At 50.1% G+C, this 23,317-nt stretch overlaps 1 protein-coding gene across 1 annotated transcript in view; it reads left to right on the forward strand.

The window, feature by feature from the left end:
• Window positions 1-22,519, forward strand: part of MYBBP1A (MYB binding protein 1a) — an 81,306-nt gene extending 58,787 nt beyond the window's left edge. The window contains exons 24-27 of the mRNA XM_075904314.1: window positions 9,492-9,605; window positions 19,297-19,398; window positions 20,131-20,255; window positions 22,067-22,519. Coding sequence (XP_075760429.1) covers window positions 9,492-9,605; window positions 19,297-19,398; window positions 20,131-20,255; window positions 22,067-22,427 — 702 coding nt within the window. The 3' untranslated portion in view covers window positions 22,428-22,519. The remainder of the gene's footprint in view (window positions 1-9,491; window positions 9,606-19,296; window positions 19,399-20,130; window positions 20,256-22,066) is intronic.
• The last annotated feature ends 798 nt before the right edge of the window (window positions 22,520-23,317 follow it).

Here is a 23,317-nt window from a genome sequence, read left to right on the forward strand (position 1 = left end):
CCCTTTTAGCTAATTTTGAATTTCTTGAACTGGCTTCTAATAGAGGGTTTGGCTGGGGAACTGGCTTAGACGACCCAGAAAGTGATGTAAAATTTTTCACCTGGTCACAGGATCTAGCTTGGAATTTAGCTTTGCTTACAAATTTTCGTATCAGGGATATTAGACGTGATATGGTGGGAAGTGAAGAGTGTGTCCTGGAAGTATTATTGTCCAGGGAATTAAGCTCAGGTTTTGGGATCTGGGAAGTGCTGGGTATTCTGAGAAAAGGTTCTGAGCGAAATTTTCTTGAGCCTAAGTTTTGCCAGTTATAAAACAGGAAGAACGGTATGTTGATTTCCCTCCTGAGCCAAACTCACAGCTAAATAAAGGGCCTAATTGATTAGATAAATGGCAAACTCCGTAGCTCCACTGGGAAGAAAGTTGTACTGCTTGTTTGTACAGTGCCACACACATGCAGAGAGTTAGGCACATTTGGTGGGGTAGGCAGGGACACAACTTGAGCATTGCGTACGGTTAGAACCATACTCGCAAAGGGAGCGTTCCTTGCCCCCTGCAAATACCCAGTTTAAAATGAAGGCAACCCCAGACCATGCCAGTGGTCCCTCTAGTCCAATAGCCTGTCTTTGACACTGGCCAGAACCAGCTACTTCAAAGGAGGGTGCAAAAGATCATGGATGCGGCAGTTATGGAACACAGTGGACACAAGGAAAACTGCTTTCTTATCCTGTTCAGCTAGAGGATGGATGCCCTGAATGGGAGGGTTTAGATCCCTTCCAAAACTCTGGAGTTTTTAAACCCCTCTCATTGTGTGAAAATGTCTGTAAAAAAAAATCTTCTTTGATTTCGCAGAAAGGAAAGCAGACAAATGTCACTGGAAGCTTTTTCTGCACTTCTTTTCCCCGGTTCTAGTAGGCTGCCAGCTGTTCAGGACAAGGACAGCAGGAAGGGCATTGCTAACGGTAACAGTATTTTTATGTGGACACATGCCCCCAGAGCAGGACATGTTTCTAAGCATCTACTTAAATAAAAACCAATATCCTAGGCTCATGGAAATCTTACATCCCTAAAGGACTTGGATGGTCTCTCTCCCTAGACCACCTCTTGGATGACCAGCACCTTCCTCTGGACATAGAACGAAATAGTGCCCTACATTTTCAAAAGCGAATAGTAATTTTAGGTGCCTCGATTTTTGGTCTTTCTGCTTAAGGCACCCTTAAAAGAACTGGGTTCTCAGGAAGTGCTGAGGGCACGTTCTCAGAAAATCAGTCCTGCTTGTGATTGGCAACCTGACTCACTAGTCATGTTTGCATTAGGCTGGTGTTTTCTACCTAGTTTCCCTCACTAAATTCTGACACATCTGAACTGCTTGAGTCCCTTGTGCGTTGTATTCCTGCCCTCCGTGTATCTCCTGGCAGCCAAGCTCTGTCCATTAAGGAAATATTAACTATAAAGAGAAAAGAGCACGTTGTTTTTCAGTGCCCCTGAAAGGAAATGGCTTCTGGGTGATTATTTGAATTATAACTACACGTCAGTCAGCTTTATTTTTCTTCCCAGCAGAGTTTCCTCACCCCCTTCACATGCTACTGTATAAATAAAAAGGAGCAGCCTACACAAACAGCAGATTATTGCTTCCTAGTTGTTAAAATTCTCTGAACTTTAGTGGGCTGCCAAGAGCTGCGTGTCTGCAGGCAGCTTTCGACATCCTTCAGGCCTGTAGCTGGGCATTTCTCACCTTGGTTTAGGCCTATCACCTGTTGCTAAGGGCTGTCAGTCCCCACCCCAAATTTCAAGTCCGCACGCCAGCAAATTTCCAATGCCCCCCATTGTCCCTTTGGTCTGTATATATATTTGAGGGCGCGTCTGTCTGTATGCGAGTCCGTTTGGTCAAGAACTCCTAAACGGTAAGAGCTAGGGCCACCAAATTTGATAGGCAGCTTCCCCTTCTAACTTAAAGCACGGTCAGGGTTTGGTGGTGCCAGGACAACCGGCAGCCCCAGGAAAAGGGCTGTTTTCCATAACATGCAAAGGGAAAGGAGCTGCTGTTCGGAGGGACACGATATGAGTGGTGCCTGGGGACAGTGAGCCCACAGGGGAGAGCTATCTTGCAGTGTCCACTGGGGATAACCGTACCGCCAGGGGAGTGGCCAGCAGGGATGGGCTGGCACCATTTTGCCAGCCATCATATCGGGTAAGTGGCCAAACCTCCTCCTCCCCCCTTCCCCCGCCCCCGCTTGGCTTCAGTGCTGGGGGTAGGTGCAGGAGAAAAGGCCCCTGGTGGCCAAGAGGCTGGGTGGGAGGGGGGGAAGAAAAGGTCTCTATTGGATGGGACTCCCTCCCTAAGCCCCTTCTCACCACCGACTCTCTCACACCCACACCGCCCCCCCAGACTCCTGCATACAGCCCCCCCATAAACACATCCCCCAAGGCCCTCCCCTGAGTCTTGCACCCCTCCTCACCACTAACCCTCTGCCCCAAAGGACCTGGGCAATGCTGGATAAGTCTGCTAGTAGCGCTATAGAATCAAAGCTCAGGTTTTTTCGTACAAACAAATGATATGAACAAGGACTGGTATTTGTACTTCTTTTTAAACAAGAGAGTGCTGAAGTTTGCTGCTGGTTAATTGTTTGTTGGCCTGTCTCATGCTATAATTTGGGACCTGCTGCAGCTGATCTGTTTCCTTTCTTTCACTTACTCCCTTCAGGATTAAAAAATCTCAGCAGGGTAGCCTTGTTAGTCTGTAACTTTGAAACCAACGAGTAGTCCTGTGGCACCTTAGAGACTAATCAAAATGAATAGAATCATGAGTGTTCATTGATAAAAATCCATTTCATCAGATGAATTGTAGTGGAAATAACAGAAACTAAGACTTTATATTGTATAAACAGCAGAAGTACCTGTCAAGGACCCATGTTAATGAGGCTAATTCAGTGGACTGAATGCATCCCTTGCATAGCTTTTGATATGGAAATGCAGATGTTAAAGGCAGTAGATATTGGCTTTGTAATGTGCTGACCAGTTACTGTTTTGTTAATGCCCAAACGGTGCCAAATCTGTAGCTGAATTCCAGTTCTGCAGACTCTTTCTGTAATCGGATAGTGAAATTCTTTCATGGAAAAAGGGCTACTTTTAAAATCCATGATTTAAATCAGGATTATCAAATTTCTTGCCTTTTCCCAAAGAGTGTGACGCATTAATGTTACAAGGAATAATTTCTGGATAGCCGTGGTTCGTACGTTCATTCAGTACCCAGTCTGCCCAGAGCAGGAGTTTGGATGGAGAATAGGGAAGGATGTGGAGATTAAAGGTACCTGTGACGACAATCCTCGTTGCAATAGGTCACCCCCAAACCTCAACTCACCATGCCCCTTGTGCCGGTGGAGAACTAGTCCCGGTGCCAAACTGAAGCCTTTGGGCTAAGATGCTCTGAGGAGAAGAAAACAAGCACTTGCATGAGCAACCTAAAAGATCAACGTGTGTGAGGGGGCTGTGACGCTGCCGTGCTATGAAACTTGCAGCTGTTACAGCTCGACCTCCCTGGGCCAAGTTCCACTGCAATGTGCTGCATCCCTGTGTTTAAAAAGCAGCAGGAATAGAGCCCAACCTTTCCTCCCTGCAGCCAAGGTGGGATTTGTAAAGTTGTACACCTGCAGGAGTGAGTCCCCTCCGGGAAAATAGCAACTGTGAAAGGAGGAGGAGATGCACATGCCATGGATCCAGGTGTTTTGCTTATGAACAGTAGCTCTGTTTGCTGGGTTATTTAAAAGAAAAATAAGAAGAGGTCACTAGATTTATGCTGATTTAACCAGAGCGATAGATTCCCACCACTTTCTTCCAGACAGGATGCTCACATACATCTTGTGATTAAGAGTCAGCTCTGGCTTGTGAGACCAATTATGGCATTGTCTGAGTGCGTGCGCCGGGAGAGGGGGGGGCTGCCTTTTGTGCAGTTATAAAGAGAGTAGGTGACCCATGGAGTAAATGAAAGACCATAACTCACTTGAAGGACCAAGTTGAGATTATCAAGCCATCATCTTGCAGTTTCAATAACATTCTCCCAAATGACTTAGCCACCTGCATTCTGCTACAAAGACCTTTTACATCTGCACTTGAAAGGGAATCCTCTGAACTATCATTCATGTTAAAATTCGACACTTACCACCAGGGACTTAACAAGACTTTGAACTTTCTCACCCATTACCAAGACAGTTTCCCCAATTATCACCTGTAATACCATTAACTCACAAACATCCCACTCTCCCTACCTTTAATATCAGCAATTCACAGACACTTACCTTCCTTCCTCCCCCTTCCCACCCCCCCCGCATCCCCCTTCTGTTCTGCAATGTGATTTGTCCTTTTCATATTTGTTCATTTTTTTTAATTGTATCCTTTGGTATATATGGTTGTGACTATTTTCTTCCACTATTTGATCTGAGGAAGTGGGTCTGGCCCACGAAAGCTCATCATCTAATAAACCATCTTGTTAGTCTTTAAAGTGCTACATTGTCCTGCATTTTGCTTCAACTACCCCAGACTAACACGGCTACATCTCTATCACTATTCTACATGCAAGGCACTACATTTAGCCGTTTGGAATGGAAATCCATCAACCATATGAAGAAACTCGCACAGATACAGACAGACATCATCTTTCTATCCAAGTGCAAGAAAATGGACATCGTACCCAAAGGACTGAAAGTGAACAATCCACTAAGATCAACATACTTCACTGACTACAGTGAAAGACTCTGCCTCACACTATCCAAGAAATTAAGAAACCACCTGATAAGTATTTTATACAAGAAACAGAATACCATCAAGAATGACATTTCTAACTTAGATCGTCTCATCTCAAGACAAACATCCACACCGACTGACACCTTGCAAGACTTTTGTTCCACCAGACAAGAAATCTACTATACACACTTCTATTCCCTACAACAAAGAAAAGACAATAAATTTTCTAACCTGCTCCATACCACTGGCTACAACAGCAACTGCCTCAACCCACCGGATAATATTGTTAACCTCTCCAGCTACAAACTCAATCCAGCAGAAGAGTCTGTCTTGTCCCGGGGTCTCTCTTTCTGCCCCACGTCCCCCACAAACTGGATACAATTTTGTGGTGACCTTGAGGCTTTTTTTCGCCGCCTCCGTCTCCGAGAATATTTCCAAACCACCACTGAACATCAATCTGACCTACCAGATCCCCCCTACCAACACCAAAGGAAAAATAATTCTATGTGGACTCCCCCTGACGGTCGGAATTACAATCTGGATTTCTATATACACAGCTTCCGCAACAACGCACAGACTGACATTATTCGCAAACGACAACAAGCGACACACAATCTTAGCCGCGCTGAACACCATGCCATCCAGAGTCTCAAAAACAACCTGGACATTGTAATCAAACCAGCTGACAAAGGGGGTGCTGTGGTCATTATGAATAAGGCCGACTATAACCAGGAGGCAACCAGACAACTCTCGAACACCACATTTTACAAACCTCTCCCCTCTGATCCCACCTTGGACTACCAAAAGAAACTACACTGTCTCCTTAAAAGCCTCCCCACAGCTACTCGGGAACAAATCCTCACAGAATCACCTTCTGACCCCCGACCAGGATTGTTCTATCTACTTCCCAAGATCCATAAACCTGGGCACCCCGGACGTCCCATCATCTCTGGTATTGGCACGCTCACTACTGGTCTATCCAGCTATGTAGACACTCTTCTCAAACCCTTCGTAACCAATACCCCCAGCTATCTCCGAGACACCACTGACTTCCTAAGGAAACTACAAAACATCGATAAGCTCCCCAATAATACCATCCTTGCCACCATGGATGTAGAAGCTCTATATACCAACATCCCACATGAAGACGGATTACAAGCAATTAGAAACACTATCCCAGAGGACACTACTGCCAACCTGATAGCAGACCTATGTAACTTTGTTCTCACCCACAATTATTTCCGGTTTGAGAACAACTTATACCTCCAGATCAGCGGCACAGCCATGGGTACACGCATGGCCCCACAGTATGCTAACATCTTTATGGCTGACCTAGAACAACGTTTCCTCAACTCCCGTCCCCTTTCACCCCTCCTCTACCTACGGTACATCGATGACATCTTTATGATCTGGACACATGGCCAAGAAACACTGGAGATATTCCACAGAGATTTCAACAACCTACACCCCACCATCAACCTCAGCCTGGACCATTCTACACGAGAGATCCACTTCCTGGACACCACCGTACAAATCAACAATGGAAAATTAGACACCACTCTCTACAGAAAACCCACTGACTCATACAGTTACCTACATGCATCCAGCTCCCATCCAGAACACACCACACGATCCATCGTCTATAGCCAAGCCCTTCGATACAACCGCATCTGCTCTAACCCCACTGACAGAGACCAGAAGCTTCAGGATCTCTACCAAGCATTTATAAATCTCAACTACCCACCCAGAGAAACAAAAAAGCAAATTGAAAGAGCCAGACGAATACCTAGAAACCATCTACTTCAAGACAGACCCAAGAAAACCAACAATAGAACACCACTTGTCATCACCTACAACCCCCAACTAAAACCTGTCCAACACATTATCAATAAACTACAGCCAATATTGGAACAGGATACCATACTCAAAGAGGCTCTGGGAGACAGACCCATAGTCTCCTATAGACAACCACCTAACCTCAAGATGATTCTTAGCAACCACCACAGGACATACCACACTAATACCAACCCTGGTACCTTCCCTTGCAACAAACCCCGTTGCCAGCTTTGTCCACATATTCATTCTGCTGATACCATTATTGGACCTAACCAAGTGAGTTATAAGATCAAGAACACATATTCCTGCGCATCCAGAAATATAATCTACGCTATCATGTGCCGAAAGTGTCCGTCTGCTATGTACATTGGACAAACATCTCAGACACTTCGCCAAAGGATTAATGCCCACAAAACAGATATCAGACAAGATCACAAAGAGAAAACGGTTTCTTGCCACTTTAACCAGAAAGGACACTCTCTAAATGACTTAGCCACCTGCATTCTGCTACAAAGACCTTTTACATCTGCACTTGAAAGGGAATCCTCTGAACTATCATTCATGTTAAAATTCGACACTTACCACCAGGGACTTAACAAGACTTTGAACTTTCTCACCCATTACCAAGACAGTTTCCCCAATTATCACCTGTAATACCATTAACTCACAAACATCCCACTCTCCCTACCTTTAATATCAGCAATTCACAGACACTTACCTTCCTTCCTCCCCCTTCCCACCCCCCCCCGCATCCCCCTTCTGTTCTGCAATGTGATTTGTCCTTTTCATATTTGTTCATTTTTTTTAATTGTATCCTTTGGTATATATGGTTGTGACTATTTTCTTCCACTATTTGATCTGAGGAAGTGGGTCTGGCCCACGAAAGCTCATCATCTAATAAACCATCTTGTTAGTCTTTAAAGTGCTACATTGTCCTGCATTTTGCTTCATTCTCCCAAGCAACCCATCTTGGCTGTGTGAGGTTGCAAGGCAAGCGAATAGTTGCTTTACACTGCTCGAGCAGTATCCCAGGGCTATTGATGGATCCAAGGATGCCATCTTGCTCGTGTATTTTATGATTGCGAAATGGTGAGGGCCCTAGCAAGGAACAATACTGTCTTCCAGAAGTATCAGAGGTGACTAGTAACAGGGGGTGCCATTTTGGAGACCTGACTTGATATCTGCAAGGGATGTGTGGTTCCCCCCCCAGTGAAGAGCCAAGAACCTGCCCTCTGAATATCTGGCCTCTCTGAAGTATCTCAGCATCCCTTGCGAACTGTCCGGGGTTCCCTTTAATTTATGTCCACTCTGCTCCAGTACAAGTCTCCATTCTCTTTCCCTTCCACCAGGGGTTCTGCATCCTGCTCCTGTACAGTCCCTTCGCCAGCCCTCCCGCCGGAGCGGCGTTCCCGCTTTCTAACTCCAGTCCTGGCCTGATGGGCTAGTGCTGGGGGCTGGGGAAGGGCTGGGCCACTCCAATCCAAAGCCGCTCATTAGCCCCTTCTGTGCTCCTATGGGGTTTGGCTAGTCCATCGCGCACAGAGGCTGCAGCGAGCCCTTTGCGATGGTATCTGCAGACAGCAGCGTGGTGTTTCTGCCTGTGGGTACAATTCTCTCGCTCTTTTTCTTTCTGACATTTTATTGTCAGGGGAAGTGTCCACTTTAAATCCTCCAGCGTATTTACAGTAATTGTTGGTGTACTGCCCTGGTGAGTTTCCTTTGTTTGCTTTGTGCCTTGCCTGTGCTTACCATGAGGACTTAAAATAGGATCTCTGGACTAGAAAAGGACACGTGAGAAGGCTGCAGGTTCCTATTGCTCCTCTGTTGGATACTCTTCCTCTGCATGGCCCTGTTGACATGGAGGTTTAATGAGTGACTTGTACTCCAGGGCTCCGAGAGCTGTTTTGAGCTGCAATTTCCATCTGGGGCTTCCTTTAGAAACGGAGTGTGTGCTAGGCTGCCAGCGCTGATGGTTTCCTCTGTAACGTGTTTATCAACAGAGCTAGAGCGCAGTGCAAGGCAAAGGAACTGAAAAGGTTGCTTGCTGCTTTATGAAGAGTCTCTACATTGCCCTTGGGCGCATTTCTGCCATAAAGCGCTGATTCTGAAACCAGGATGATTTCTCCCACCGCTTGACTCCCATTTTAAATGCGTCCGTTCTAGGGATGTTACATACCGTGTGAGCGAATAATCGGGAAACCACATCAAATATTATCGGTTACACGATTATGCGATTGTGCATGGGGGCGGGGCTGGGAGTGCACTGGCTATATCAGAGGCAGCAGCCCGGGGTGGTGAAAACTCGGACAGCAGAGCTGGGACTAAGCCAGCCTGCTGGTCTGAGTGTTAAATGCAGAGCATGTGTGTATGGGGGAAGGGGGTGTTGTGCTTAACTGGGACGAGTAACCGGCTCTCCATGCTGACCAGCTCCCGCCTGCTGCCCTGTGCTGCTGTCTCCGATACAGCAGCCCCTGTCTGAGGGAGGGCCCAGGCTCCCTGTGGACAGAGGCTGTGCTGGCATCCCCCGGAGCAGCTTCCCCTGCCCCTTCTCTCTCCCTGATAGAGGCAGATTGGAGAGCGGCTCCCCGTGGGCACCAGCTCTCACCTCCCTCCCTCTTGCTGCCTCTGATACAGAGGCAGCAAGGAGGGGGATTGCATGTAGTCGATAGGAGTAACAGATAAGCCCAGGATCATTGGTTAATCGTGTAGTCGACTACACGTTGACATCCCTAATCCCTTCTACTGAATAATTCCAATCTGTTACCCGAGTGCCGTGTGTCGGGAACGACCATGAAAAGGAGAACAAATGTTCTGTGACGACTGTCGAGGACCGTCCCCGTCCCCCTCTGAGGCTGGTCTGTAGCGAGGTGGCTAATGCGAATGGCATGTCATGTGTCCCTCTCTTCCTTCGTTCCCAGGCGCAGGCGTGTGTGCTTCTCCAGAAGGCCCTGCAGACGCGGGATCTGAAGCTCTCCATGACAGAGGAGGAGTGGGGAGAGCTGATCAAAGAGAGCACCAGTCAGATCACGGAGGTAATGGGAACCAGCTGATTAATGTTGAGTAGTGCCTACCGGATGCCTTGTCTGCACCTGTGTCCTATTCAGACGTGGTGTACTTGCTTTGGCTCCATTGACTGGACTGAAGGGCACTTACATTTGATCTGAACCTGGACCCCGAGTACCTGCCAAATGTCTTTCCTCATGTTTGTGCCACATGGCCTCCATCGGGTATTGGACGTGGCCATCTTGTCCCATATATAACAAGTCCAGGAGGCTTGGCTGTAGGTCTGATACAGGAGGTTGTGGGTCCAAGCGGGAGATTTCCTAATGCGGGAGCCAGGTCCAGCGCTGGGGCAGCTGGTGGTGGCTGCCCAGCTGCTGCCTGAGTGGGCGGAGAGGGGTGGGATCCAGCTCACCACCCTGTTGCTCCAGAGACTGATGCTCTGTCCCCGAGTTCACTGGAGATCCCATTCCACCTCCCTACCTTCAGCAGGTCCTTTATCCTGCCTCCCTCATAGGCCTGAGGAATAATCTTGTCAGGATCAGACCATTTTAGGCATTTTAGATTCAATACCTAATGACATTCTGTGTCTACCTTTCATTGACATGGTTTGCTATAAGTCGTAAGTGAAGCCAAAATTTGGAACCCAGGAGTCCAGGCTCCTCGTCCCCTGGCATAGCTCCGGATTACTTGCTGCTAATGGCAGATGGGTATTCATCAAGAGAACCTAAAATGGCTTGCTCTAAAAATAGTGATGCAAAGACTGCAGCAGAGCTAGAGAGAAAGGATACTGAGTCCATGCTGCTTCGGGTGCCTTAGGAGAGTAAGTGTCCTGCAACGGTACAAGAGGTGAGCTCAGTGAACAAATAGGCTACGTCTGCACTATGGGCTCTGCCGGAAGAGGCAATGCAAATGAAGTGCGGATTAGCATTTTTCTCATGCTTCATTTGCATAATCTCTTCCGATTCGTTTTTGCGTAAGAGGTTCTTGCACAAAAACAAGTCGTGTGGAGGTTTCCTTTTTGTGCAAAACCTCCCCTTTGCGCAAGGTCCTTATGCTTTAAAAAAAAGAAGGCGGCGACATAAACTGTTGCCGAGCGGCATGAATCTTCACCCCTTTCCATTTGGGCAGATGTTGGTGTGTGAACAAACATGGCCACACAGTGGTTCGCGTAGATGGAGATTTTCAAGGAATCCAAAGGGAGTTGTGTTGTTTGAAAAATGTCCCCCCCACCCTCCCAAAATCGTGCTATTGTGAAAACGTGTTAAGCAGGCACGTGTTAAGCGAGGAATTACTGTATAGGAAGTGGCGGGAGCAGCGGCGGATTTAGGGCAGGGCGAGTGGGGCGGCTGCTCCGAGCCCCGCACTTTCCGAGGCCCCGCGCATGCGCCGTGGCACCACGGCACATGTGCCATGTCAGGGGGGGGTCCCCGCGAAATTTCGCTACCCGGGGCCCTGCGGTACTCTCATCCGCCCCTGGGCAGGAGGCAGGCGCTGTGGTCTGCTCAGCTCACGTTCCCTCTGCAAACAGGGACAGCAAGGGGCCCCTTCAGTGCCAGCTGGGTCCAGCTTCTGAGCTGTGTCCCAGGACTGAGACCAGCAACACTATTCCTTCCCAGCAGCCAGGAGGTGGTACCAGAACTCGCTCGCTACCGGCAGGAGGCCGGAATTAGCTACAAAAGGCTCTGTGTTCTCCAATCCTGCCCTGAATCATCTTTGTATGCATCTGCTGCATCCAAGGAGGTGACGGTGTTGAGTGCAGGATCTGAAATAACCTGGACCCTTTCAGAGGCTAATGCGTGTGCCGGTTGCTTAAACAACAGCACGCGTGCCTGTCAGCTGTGGCCAGGAGGGTTCGGTTCTGCCCTAGCAGCCGTCCTTCGAGTTGACAGCAGCGATGCCTGTGATCTCCTGGATTGAAGTGGGCTGCAGCAGGAGACGAGTAGAAAAACATCTTCTGTTTAGCTTCCCATCTTGCCTTGCCTCGGTGGTCCCGTTACACGCCGGAGATCTGCTTTGCAATGGCCATGGATTGCAGCGCAGAGAGGGAGCCTGGCAAGAGCAATGCATCTGGGATAGTATTGCAGTATCTTCGTGTCCCCGTGCAAACCCAGAAGGCAAAAGAGGGAGAATCAGTTGTTTGGAACCCTAAAATGATGAGACAGCTGCTTGAAATAGCAGCCGAGGCTGCTGCCAGGCTCTGCCTCTTATGTTTATATAAGCTTCCTTGACCTCATTTGTTCCCATGCTGTTTACATGCACACAAAACACACGTTAGCACCCCCACGGGGGCATCGTGTTTGCCCTCCCCCCACTGGCGGTAGGCCAGCAGATGCATCCAAGAGGATGATCTTGCACCAGCCATGTGTCCTGGGTGTGCTTACTGCCTCTGGGTGCTGCAAGGACATCTCCTTTGTGTTAGCCCAGTCACTGCACCTCCATACAGCCTGAGCACATGGCCTCACGTGCACAGAGCTGTCCATGGCAGGGCCCTCCGTGAGGGTGGAACTGAGGGCAGACTAGTCAATGGTGCAGCAGTTTTGTTTTCCCAGTTCCAGGACAGGCACTTGATTAAAAAATGCAACATTCCTGTGCAGTCTTGGGCTCGGACTGACTTCCAGTGGGTACGTCTCCACTGCAGTAAGATACCTATGGCACAGCCATGGCTGGCCTGGCTCAACTGACATGGGCTTGCGCCGTTTGGGAGTCGGGTCTGCAAATCACAGTGTGTAGTCTAGACCCTGCAGGGGCAAGGGTTGGGGTGAAATCTCGGAGCCAGGCTCCAGCCAGAGCCCACACATCTGCTCCGTTATTTTGAGTTCAAGTCGGTTGATCCGGGTGCGGTGGGGATTTGGATTGCAGTGTAGACGTGCTCTGTGTCTCGGATCCCCAGCGCTGCACTGCAGCGCCTCACAGAGGTGCCGTGATTAAAGATGCCAGATGCTCAGATGCTACTGGGGCCGAGCCATGTAATTGTCTTTGCCAGAGCGCCACCTTGGCCTTTGGATCAGCTCGGCTATTTTTTTGTTTTGGGGTTTTAAACTCCTAATGTAAGTTAAAGCTCTTGGCTGGAGCAGGGAGAAGCTCAAGGCCTTATGCATTTTGTACGGCCAGGGCGCTGGTTCTGCACACACTGTGTGCAAGGCGGTCCCCCGCTGACTTCAATGGAGCCACGTACCGAGATCCAGCTGTGCAGGAGGGTCGGTTCCTGGGTTTGTGTTTGGTTCTGTTTTTTCGAGGCCAGGTTTTGAGCCGCTTGCGGCCTGTGACTGCGTCTTACCTGCACGTTGCATTACCAGGAATGAGCCTGATTCAGGTTGTGCAAGTGGCTCTTTCATAGACTTTCCCAGGGCGTGAACAAAACCAAATTCCTGGGGTGTGCAGGCCTGTAATTTACGCAGCAGGGAGCTAGAATACTTGGGCTGATATTTTTCAAAGCTGCCAGTGGAAATGAGAGGCCATTTCATTAAAATGCCTGGGCTGACCCACAGCTGGGGAACAAACACCTCCGGGGGCTGAGGACTGTCAAAAGTCAGCACCTTCCATTTCCAACACAAGGCACATTGCATTGATTCACCTTCTCCGTCGTAAACACGGAGCAGTCCTCCCTGGTGCTTGTGTCTCCCTCTGCAGACAAGTTGCTCACCTCCTTGTAATGAGACGCTTTCGCGCTTGGAAATATCTTCATTGCCCTTGTCAGAAATGAACGTGAGCAGGAACAGAGAAACCTGTGAGGGGAAACCGGGTCTGGACCGATTTCATTAAAATCCTTCTGTCTAGCTTCGCATTATTAAGTCTCGCTCAAGCCGCAAGAATTGCTGTTGGCTGCTTCTGTGCTGGATGATTGGCAATCATTTGTCTGATTGAGTGTATCGCCAAAGGCAGCTTGCAGGCAAGAGTTTTGGCTGGGTGGCTGTTTACATAGCACCAGCCGTATGCTGGAGTCTTCTCAAAATTTTGCACTTGATGTAACTAGCTCTATATGCCCTCTCACATGCAAATCATGTACATCAGTGTAGACATGCACTAGCACAAAACAGGGCTTTTTCCAATGTAACTTGGGCTCTGATTTAGGAAAGCACTTAAGTCCATGGGGGCTAACACCCAGGCTGGGGGTGTGTCTAGCCTATAGGGTTTTGTCGACAAATCTATACCTGCGTCTACACTAACGCTGAGCTCTGTCGACAGAACGCGGCAGTTTTGTCGACGGTGGTAAACCTCATTCTCTGAGGAATAACGCCTTTTTTCGACAGAGTTATGTCGAAAAAAGATGCTATTGCACCCACACTGTGCTTTTTCAAAAGAGAGCATCTAGACTCTGTCGAAAAAGCGGCTTGCTTTGTTGACAGATCTGGTTGTAGTCTAGACGCTAAATTTCGACAGAGGCTTTGTCGACAGTATCTGTCAACATAGCCTGTAGTCTAGATGTACCCTAAATGTTTTACTGCAGCAGCCCAGTTAGAGTGAAATCCATCAATCCTTAAAAAAATAAAAATAAATTGGCACCAAAGACCTGATTTCAGAGGTGCCAAGCCAAAACATCTTGATTTCAGTGAGAGCTGCAGATGGTCAGTTCGTTTGGAAGTGAAGTAATAGGTACAGGGACTGGTCTTGCTCCTTTGCTCTGATCTTTAATTTCTTTTGATTTCAGAGGGCTCTGAATCACACCTTTATTGTGCCGTGGTGTTGAGTGTGAGTAAGTGCTTGGGAATCAAGACCTCAGACTGAACAGAAACTATTAAGTCTCTGTCTACCATGTCTTCCATTTCTCTTAGTTCAGACAATGAAACGAACAGCACAGCTGGTGGAAAGTAAATGGGGGTTTAGGAGTCTTTGTTTTAATAATCAAAAGCGTTGTTAATTTTCAAAGTGTGAAATAGTTTTGTCTTCCATTTCCCCATCTCACTCTTTGTCTCTCCTGTGTAGATGGTAAACTCTTAAGGCAGAAGTGTGTTTCACTGTGTATTTGTACAGCACCTTGCGTAAGGGGGCTGTCCTCTCTACTGATCTCAGCTACTGTACTACAAAGAATAATGTGAGCCGGGTTGCATCCTATGTAATACGAACAAGGATCTAACTCTGCTTTGTTTAAATACATAACTAACTTGCTGATTTGTGTGTGTGTGTGTGTATGTGGGGGAGGGGGGAGAGTAAGTGGCAAGTACATAGTCTCATAGTCTGTGGATTAATTTCATGCATGTCAGTATTTTTAATCATACAGCTAATAGTTGTTTTTCCTTTACCCTGAGAGACTTCAGAGCCATAGAGTTGTGTGCAGCCTTGGAGGTTAATGCTAGTTCTGGCATAGAGAAGCATAGCTTATACCCTCCAAGAGGGAGTAATTAGCAACTTACTGACAGTCTAGCAGAGTGGTGATGTAAATTCTAGCCTGCAGAAGCTGGGGGTGTTCAGTTGATGGCCCTGCTTGATAGATATGGAGACTTTTGAGGAACTGATCATTAAATGATTGTATTTTTTCAGTAGGTTTAATTTGAAGGTGTGGGATCCCTTAAAGATAACGAGATACCTGCTACTCCAGTCATTACATAATCATATGTTTCGGCTTTATTTTCCTGCAAAGCTATGCAATCAGGCTGGTTTGCTGTCATTTTACTCTGCTGTTGTAATCCCCAGTCAACAAAGGAGCTTCCCTCATGCATTAGAATTCTTTATACTTCCCAAAATCTGGTGTCTATATAAAGGGTTTGATTTCTGATTTAATTTACTCTGGTGTAAACCAGGAGTAACTTCTCTGAAGCTGGTGGAGTCGGGTTGGTGTGACTGCTGGATCAGAATGAGACCTAAGTTGTGTATGAGACCTATGTTGTGTATGACACACATCTGTGTGGGTGCTCTAAGGTCTGTCCTAGGCACTTACTGCCATAGTATCAGCACTGCTCTCACTCTTTAATATATTTATCCACAAAGCACCCTGTGAGGCAGGGCAGCACCATTTGCCCCATTTTACAGGTGAGGAACTGAGACAAAGAGGCTAAGTGACTTGCCCAAGGCCATGCAGAGAGTATGTGGCAGAACTGGGTCTCCTGACCACCAGAGCATCCCCTCTCTCTAACATTTATAAATATACAGATTTCTTTGCCCTCTTACTTCTGTTTTACATTTGCAGTGAGCAAAGTCCTGCTAGAAGTAGGTGAACAATTCCTATGGGAAGCTTATTCTGCAAGTGTAGCCTTTTCCCTAAACCGTTCATGAATTTTTCTGAAGCCACAACCTTTATATATCTCTTTGCTATTCAAAACTGAACTGGCTGATACAAGAGACTTGACAGCTCAGCATCCACGGGATCTTGAACTGCAAAAGAAAAGGAGAAGCATTTCTGGAGAGACTGAACTGCTCTGTAGTTGTGATTTCATAACCCGGGGGTGGGTGGGTGGGTGGGTGTGTGTGTTCCAGGACCCCACATGTGATCTTACTTGGTACATAGTCACTTTGAGAGACTTTCTGCAATGGTGCCTTTTTGCACTTTGAGCTTCTTGCCTTCCTGACTTCTTCTAGACAAACTATCTCCCGTACCCCCCATACACAGAATACAGGCATCCTCATCCCCTTGCCGGCATTCGACTTTATTTCAACATAGACTGATTTAAATCGAAGTGGATTTAAATAATTGATTTTACTCCTGTTTTAAACCAGCAAACAGGAAACCTTGATTTAAATAATTGATTTTAATCTTGTATTTTTTAGTTATTTTAACAAAGAATGTTTGATTGCCACTGGTTAGTAACCATTTATACATGTAGATTTGCATGCAAATATATCCTTGGCACTAAAATTGGTGCAGCTTTCTGTTAATTAGGAGGATATACCATGTCTAAATGCACATTCATTTAAGCCGTTGTGTTGCTTAACTTACATTTATTCAGATTCTTAATTTTCAGTTTTTTTATTAGAAATGGGTGATGTATTTTTTTAACTAGATTTTTTTCATTTGTAGGTGTTTTTTTTTTTACACTAGCTTTAATTGCATTGAAATTCAATTCAAAATGCACACATTTTCAAATTATTTCATTTAACTAAAACTACTTTGAATGTCCTGGATATGTTAGGAAAAGAAGTTTTATAAAAGTGTCTCAAACTTGTTTTGCATTTCAAACTGATTTATTAAACAAAGAAAATACCTGTAATTTGTAAATTGAATTGATTGTTTTGGGCCACTGTGTCCTTTGGGATTTTAGAACTAGTAAATCTCATCCTCTCAGACCTCATTTTTATTCATATATCAGAAAAGGAAAACAAGCTTTCCTGCTTGTTGAACTCACCGTTGGTTTCTTAGCTTTGAATGAACTAGTCATTGAATTGAACTAGTTACATTAACTGAAATGGAGAAAATATTCTCTGACAGGAAAACCCTGTCAAAAGGTGGTTTAGCACTTCAGCACACTCTGGTTCGCGGTGCTTAGCTAGTGCTTTCTTGTAGCTCAGTGGTTTGACTTCCTCTGAAACTTGGCGGCCAACCTGTATTGTTTAATATTGGGTTTATAGTTCATGTAAATGCGATGAAGAGATCGTAATTTAAGTTTAGACAATACCATAAGGTGCCATCAGTTGGAATTCTACTACCTCTCTGTGAGGGGGTTCACTCACCACCGCAGCACCCCCTGCAATTAGCTCCTTTGGCTGGCGGGGTACCTTCCCTCAGGTGGTGGTTCCCCTCTTTCCTCCAGGCCGTGGCATCCTCTTCAATACACGGCCCTCCGGCAGTGCCCAAGTCAGTCTCTGAGCCCCCCTTCCAGGGGTGGTTGTTTTTTCATCGGGCCGTTCATCAGGCCCTGCAGTCTGGAGGTTTGCTTGGCCAGAGCTCCCCTAGCCCTGCCTTGCCTCCCCAGCCCTGCCCTAGCTCCAGGGAGCCTCCTACTCCCCCAGCAGCCGCCCATGCTCTTATATAGCTCCCAGCTGGGCCCTAATCAACTAATGCAGCCTCAGCTGGGGCTAAACTCCCAGGCCCTGCTCCAGGCTGGGGTTTGCCCTTAAAGGGCCAGTGCAGGACGAACGCCCTGTCACACACTCTTTTAAAAAAGTGTTTAAAATACTATTGATGTAAATAAAAGCTACTGAGCCTTATTGGTAACTTGCATAATAATATCAGGAGGGAAATCTGAGCCTACATGATCTCCACCTTCTGAACTGCTCCTCTTGCTCTGTCTCTCTTTTCCCTCTAGCCCAGGGGTTCTCAAATGTCCACAACCCGAGGACCCCGTTTTGATTTCAAATTGTCGGGGGACCCATTTCCCTGCCCCTTCACCGAGGCCCTGCTCCCTTTGTCACTTTTGCCGGGCTGGGGCAAAGGGTTGGCATGCGGGAAGAGGGGGAAGGGATCCGGGTTGGGGCTCTGGGTTTGGAGTAGGGATGAAGGGTGCAGGTGGGGACTCTGGACTAGGGCAGAGGGTTGGGGTGTGGGGATGGTGCAAAGGCAGTTTGCGTGTGTGGGTAGGTGCTTCCTGGCTGGGCAGCACACAAAGCCCTCCCCGCCGGCCGGCACTCAGAGAAACACATGTCCCCTGCAGCCAGCTGCTTGGAGTAGTCTGCAGGAGCGTGGAACCAGGACAGGTCAGCCTGCCTTAGCCCCAGGCTGCAGGCCCCAGGAATCACTTGGGGCGGGGGAGGGAGGAGTTGATCGACGCGGCCCGTAGACCCCTTGGAGTTCCCTTGCAGACCCCGCTTTGAGAAAAGCTGCTCTGTCCACAGCTGTCTGGATTTGTTCACCTTCAGAGACTATTGCATGACCCTCGAGGGGAATTTATTTATCTTATTTTTTTTTGCAGCGTGGTGGTTCTTCCGGGGAGTGGCTGCTTGGTTTGTTTCTTTTTCACTGCATTCATTGTCGTTTCCTGAGGCACTGGGGCTATCAAGAGAGGAGTGAAAACTCGTTGGAATATTGTGTTTTAAACCTAAATAAGTAACCGTTCTGCTGACGGGAAGGCCCCAGCCGGCACGGCAGAACACAGGGTGTGCTCAGAGCCGGGGAGGTGCTGGGTGTAGCCATGTCCGATGACTCCTCTCTGGGCAGATCTTAACCGGGCAGCTGCACACAAGATTCTAATACCTGTCAACAAAAGACCCAGCATCTGCATTGTTGATGTGCCTGCCTTCGCTTTCTTTTCCCTTCCTCCCCTGGTAAATACATCTGGCCTCCTTTTAACCTGTCTCCGCTGCCGCAGCTGTTCTTTAAGCCAAACCGCGCCGGCGTCTCAGCACCGTCCATGCGTAATAGAAATACACAGAGAGCGTTTCGTCTCTCCTTTTTGGGAACGTACACTTGATCGACAAGCTCCCTCTTGGGACGCCCTGCGCAGAAGTGTTAATAAATTCACATTAGCACGTTATGTGTAAATCCCAGCTCCTGCTGCCATTGAGCTAGGCGGATGGTGGTCTCTCATGGGAAGCTACTTTCCAGCAGTGGGTTTCTCCTTTTAGTGGGAGAGAGACTAACTTTCCTCTTTCAGCCAGCATCCAGCGTTAGGTCTCAATGCTGCTGTTTCCCTGCAGTGCCAGATCATACCTTGCTTTGTTTGGTCTCATGTAGTAGCCTAAGCCGTAGCGGTTCCCATCACGCACCTTCTTAGGCTCTTCTGCCGTGTGATGGCGCTCACCTCCCTGGAAGTTTCACTGAGATTTTAAACGGGCTAATTGCATGTGGTCGGCTTTCTCCCGAGGGACGTTCTTCGGTTTCCAGTTTGCTGCACTTTGTTCCTTCCTTTGCAGAGCTTGAAAGCCGTGAACCAGTTCAAGGTGAAAGTTGACCAAGAGAAAGTCATTAAGTGCTTGGAGCTGTTGAACTTCCTCATCAAAACTGCCAACCAGCAGGTGAGCCCAGACTTTGGCTGAATGTACAGACCCTTCCAGATTTAGGCTATCATACCCTCTGTAAGGGGCTTTCAGCTTCAGTCCTGTCTGCGTCTTGATTTTCCACAGGGTGCAGTGAGCTTTTAACCACCTGGCTCCCACGGAAGACAGTGCAGCCCCATGTCTCTATCCCTGTGTAGGGTTTAGAAAATGAGTTCGTGGATGAATCTGATGATAGAAAAATCCCATGAAGTCCACAACAATTACAAGAATGCCTAGCTCTTGTAGAAGGCCCTTTGAACTGGCCCGGCTTGACCAAGTCACTTCCCTTTTTCCTGCACCTCAGTTTCCCCATCTGTATAATGGGAATAATGACGCTGCCCTGCTTTGCACTGTGCCTGGAGAGATCTGGGGGGTGGTAATATTATATGAAGGGGCAGAGCAGAGAGCAGGATTCTCCTGGTTTGGACTCAGAGGTAAAACTGCATTGACATAGTGCCGGGGAGCCGCAGTGTGACACTGGCAGGATTCAGAGGGCGTTATTTTGACAAACAGCATTTGCAGAATTTGTAAGTTATGTTTGGGCTGACTCCCCCGCCCCCCAGGAGTAACAAGGCCTCTTACAAAAGTTCTTCCCAACTGTTCCTTCCTCCTGCACGCAGTCCTGCGGTTGCTGCGGGGGCATCCTGGGAGGGCTCTGGGTTGTGCTGCAGGCCCGTGTATGTCCGTCTTCCTTTGCTACCGTTCCTACAGAAGCTGAGTGTGGAGCTGGCGGAGCTGAGCCGGGTGCTGCAAGCGCTGAGCCAGCAGGAGGGGTTCGGGAAATCCGGCCGCCTCAGCAATCTCTACTGGAACGTCATGAATCTGCTGGGGTTTGCGTACGTACCCTCTTCTCGGCGGCGTCCCCCGGCGCGTGCCTCGGGCTCTCCGCGCCCTCGGGCTGCGAATGGTTCTCGCCCTGGAGGGGTGATGCTTTCCGGTTACGTTTAACCGGTGGGGGTGTGGGCAGGGGGCTGCTCTCGCCCAGCAGGGTTGGCTGCAGGTGCAGGCTGCTTCAGCCCAGCAGTGCCCCCCCCCCCCATCGGTTACCTGGTTAAGCAGAAAGTTGAACCGGTTCACTAACGAACTGGGATTTGACATCCTGCTGTGCTGCTCTGGCCTCTCAGACTGGGGAGATGGGAACAAACAGGCCGGTGCCGTGGTCATGTAGGATAAGGGTGCACGGCCCGGGGAGTCACAGCGCCGGGCTGGCCGCCATTTTGTTTTCCTGGCTCAGCGCCTGACATGCACACAGCGGGGGTGGGGGGAGTGGCAGGGGAGTGGACTGGTGCTTGAATTTTTTTTTTTTTTTTTGGGGAGGGGGCTCGACCGAATTCTGCCGGCCCTGGGGATCACGAATTAAAAAAGGTTGAGCACCACTGGTGTCGGAGACTGGATGCCAGCCTGAGCGGAGCGGGCGGCGCTGGGAGGCGATTGGCCATCGTGAGGGACCTCGCTGGGCCAAGTGCGGCGTGTACCGGTGCCTCGTCGGCCCGGGGGCAGGGATAGCGAGCCTGCCCTGATCTTCGAGCCCCTTCCGTCCGCTCTCCAGACGCTTCACGTGGCGGGGTGTGGCGGGGTGGGGCAGGCCAGCTGCCAGCTGGAACCAGGCTGCAGGCCAGGGGCGGCGGTGGAATATCCGGGGAGGGGCGGTTTGCCCTCCCCGTGTGCCCAGGAGGGGCTACTGCCGGGGCAGGCCTGGATGAGGAGAGCAGAGGTGCCCAGCGAATGGGGATTTCCTACACTCCTGCGGCCAGGCAAGCGTCAGTGGCGTCAGAAACGACTTGTGGTGTTGTGTGCCCCAGTGTCCGGCTGCCCAACTGAAAACACCAGAGCGGGTGGGGGGCTCAGGCCCTTCAGGTGCCTCACGTGAGAGTCTCAAGGTCACTGGCCACAAGCGACCAGTGCAGGAGAAGAGCAGGCCTAGCGCGGGCCCAGCCTGTTGAGCCTCCCCTCTCCCCTTTCCTTCCGTGAGCTCTTACCCCTGTGAGTCTCTGCAACCCTCAGCATGGCTCTCAGGCCCCTTGGGACTCCGGGCAGGGGCTGAACGTGTCTCTGAGCCCTCAAACCGAGCCGTTCCGTTGGGCTGGGTTTAACTTCCGCCCCAGGGCAGAAAGAGAGTCTGTGTTCCTGGGCATCTGCCGTGTTCGCAGGCTCCCAGGCAAATCAAACTCTGCCACTCCCGGGGAGTTCTTGTGCAGGCAGTAGGAGAGGTGGGCCCAGCCTCGGGCGGCTTCCAGCCTCGATGACGATCCCTCCCTCGCGGTAAGATGACCTGTAGGGGAGGGACTTGTGGAGGGCACCTGACCCCCTTGGCTCTGTGCAGTTGGGGGGTTAGGGGCTCGACCCAAAGCCCGTCGAAGCGATTAGGATAAATCCCGAAGAACGTGTCGTCCTGCTCCTGCCGCTGTGCGAGAGCGGGTGACACGCTCCGGTGAGGAGCTGGGCCCGGCACACGCCCCGCTGTTAGGCGTTCCCGGCTGTGGAACAGGTCGAGTCCTGGAACTGTCTCTAGGGCGCTGACCGTAGCTGACCTGCTCCGTTCGCTTGCCAGGTTCTGCTTCCCGGGCGTCTCTCTTTCCGGCCCTGGCCAGAGCGGGCCCCCTTCCTGCCTGGCGCACGCCGTGATCTGTGTGTGCTTGGTTGGCAGGCGCCCCAAAAGGGAGAAGGCGGAGCCCCAACCTGAGCACGGCCCTGGGGCGGAGCCTCTCAAGCGGAAGAAGAAAGGCTTCCTGCCCGCCAGCAAGAAACGCAAGAACCGCAAAAAGGCTCCGGCGGAGCCCCCGGAGGGCGGGGCGGAGAGCGGCAAGGAGGCAGGTGCCGCGGGTGGCGAGGCTGCAGCGCACAACAGCAGGAAGAGGAAAGGAGCCGCAGGGAAGGCAGGCGGCGAGAGCCCTTGGCCAAAGAAGGCCAAGGGGAGTCCTGGCAAAGAGACTCCGGGGAAGCAGGGCAAAGCCAGAAGGAAGAAGAAGAAGAAGAAAGCAAAGCAAACGCCAGCTCCAACGGCGTGAGCTCTGTGGACTCAGACCTGCCCGGGAATTTTAAGAGCTTATCTCTATTTTTGCACCATCCCATAGTTTTAATAAACCCCCCTGGTGCCCACCCCATGACCTGCCCGTCTGATTCAGGCTGGGGGGGGGGGAGGGGAACGACTGAGCCTGCAGTACGGGAGCTGATCGCCACATCCCTGCCTTCGGCCTCCCACTGTCTGTGCTGTGACCCAGATGCAGCCGTGGGGCCCGTCCTCCTTCCTGCCAGCTTGCCTCACAGGAGCTGATTGCTCCCTGGCCAGGCCCTGCTGGGGTCTGCAGGCCCGAAATGGTCCCTGTGGTAGTTGTGGGCGGCATGTCTCTCTGCCGGGCCCCTGCCCATAGCCACCCGCCTCTCCCCCAGCCGAGGACACCAGGGCTTGGTGCCCCTTGGCTCTCTGGGGCCAGGCGGGGCTCAGGCACAGACCCACGCACCTGGTGTCTGTCCCCACAAGTCAGGGGTCCTGGTCCTTGTCAGCACGAGGGGCAGGTGCTTGTGCCGGTGTTGCTTCCCGGCGGAGTCATCTGGGCTGAGCTGGCTGCCCGCTGCCGAAGGGGGCTCTTGTGCTGGGGCGGCGGCGGCCTCTGGTCGGCCCTGGCAGGCTGGCGTCCTCCCGTCTGGCCCGTCCTGTGCCGGCGGCACTTCCCCGGGAGGGTTCGTGTCGGGTCGGGCGCCGGTTCCCAGGGGCTGGGAGGTGGGTTGCAGCCTCTGAACCGCCTTGCCGCGGGGGGGGGGGGGGGTTGGGGTTCCTGCCGCGGGGGGGGGGTTGGGGTTCCTGCCGCGGGGGGGGGGGGGGTTGGGTTCCTGCCGCGGGGGGGTTGGGGTTCCTGCTGCGGGGGGGGGGGGGGGTTGGGGTTCCTGCCGCGGGGGG

This window comes from Pelodiscus sinensis, chromosome 21 (assembly GCF_049634645.1).
Source record: "Pelodiscus sinensis isolate JC-2024 chromosome 21, ASM4963464v1, whole genome shotgun sequence".
In the NCBI taxonomy this organism is placed as follows: domain Eukaryota; kingdom Metazoa; phylum Chordata; order Testudines; family Trionychidae; genus Pelodiscus; species Pelodiscus sinensis.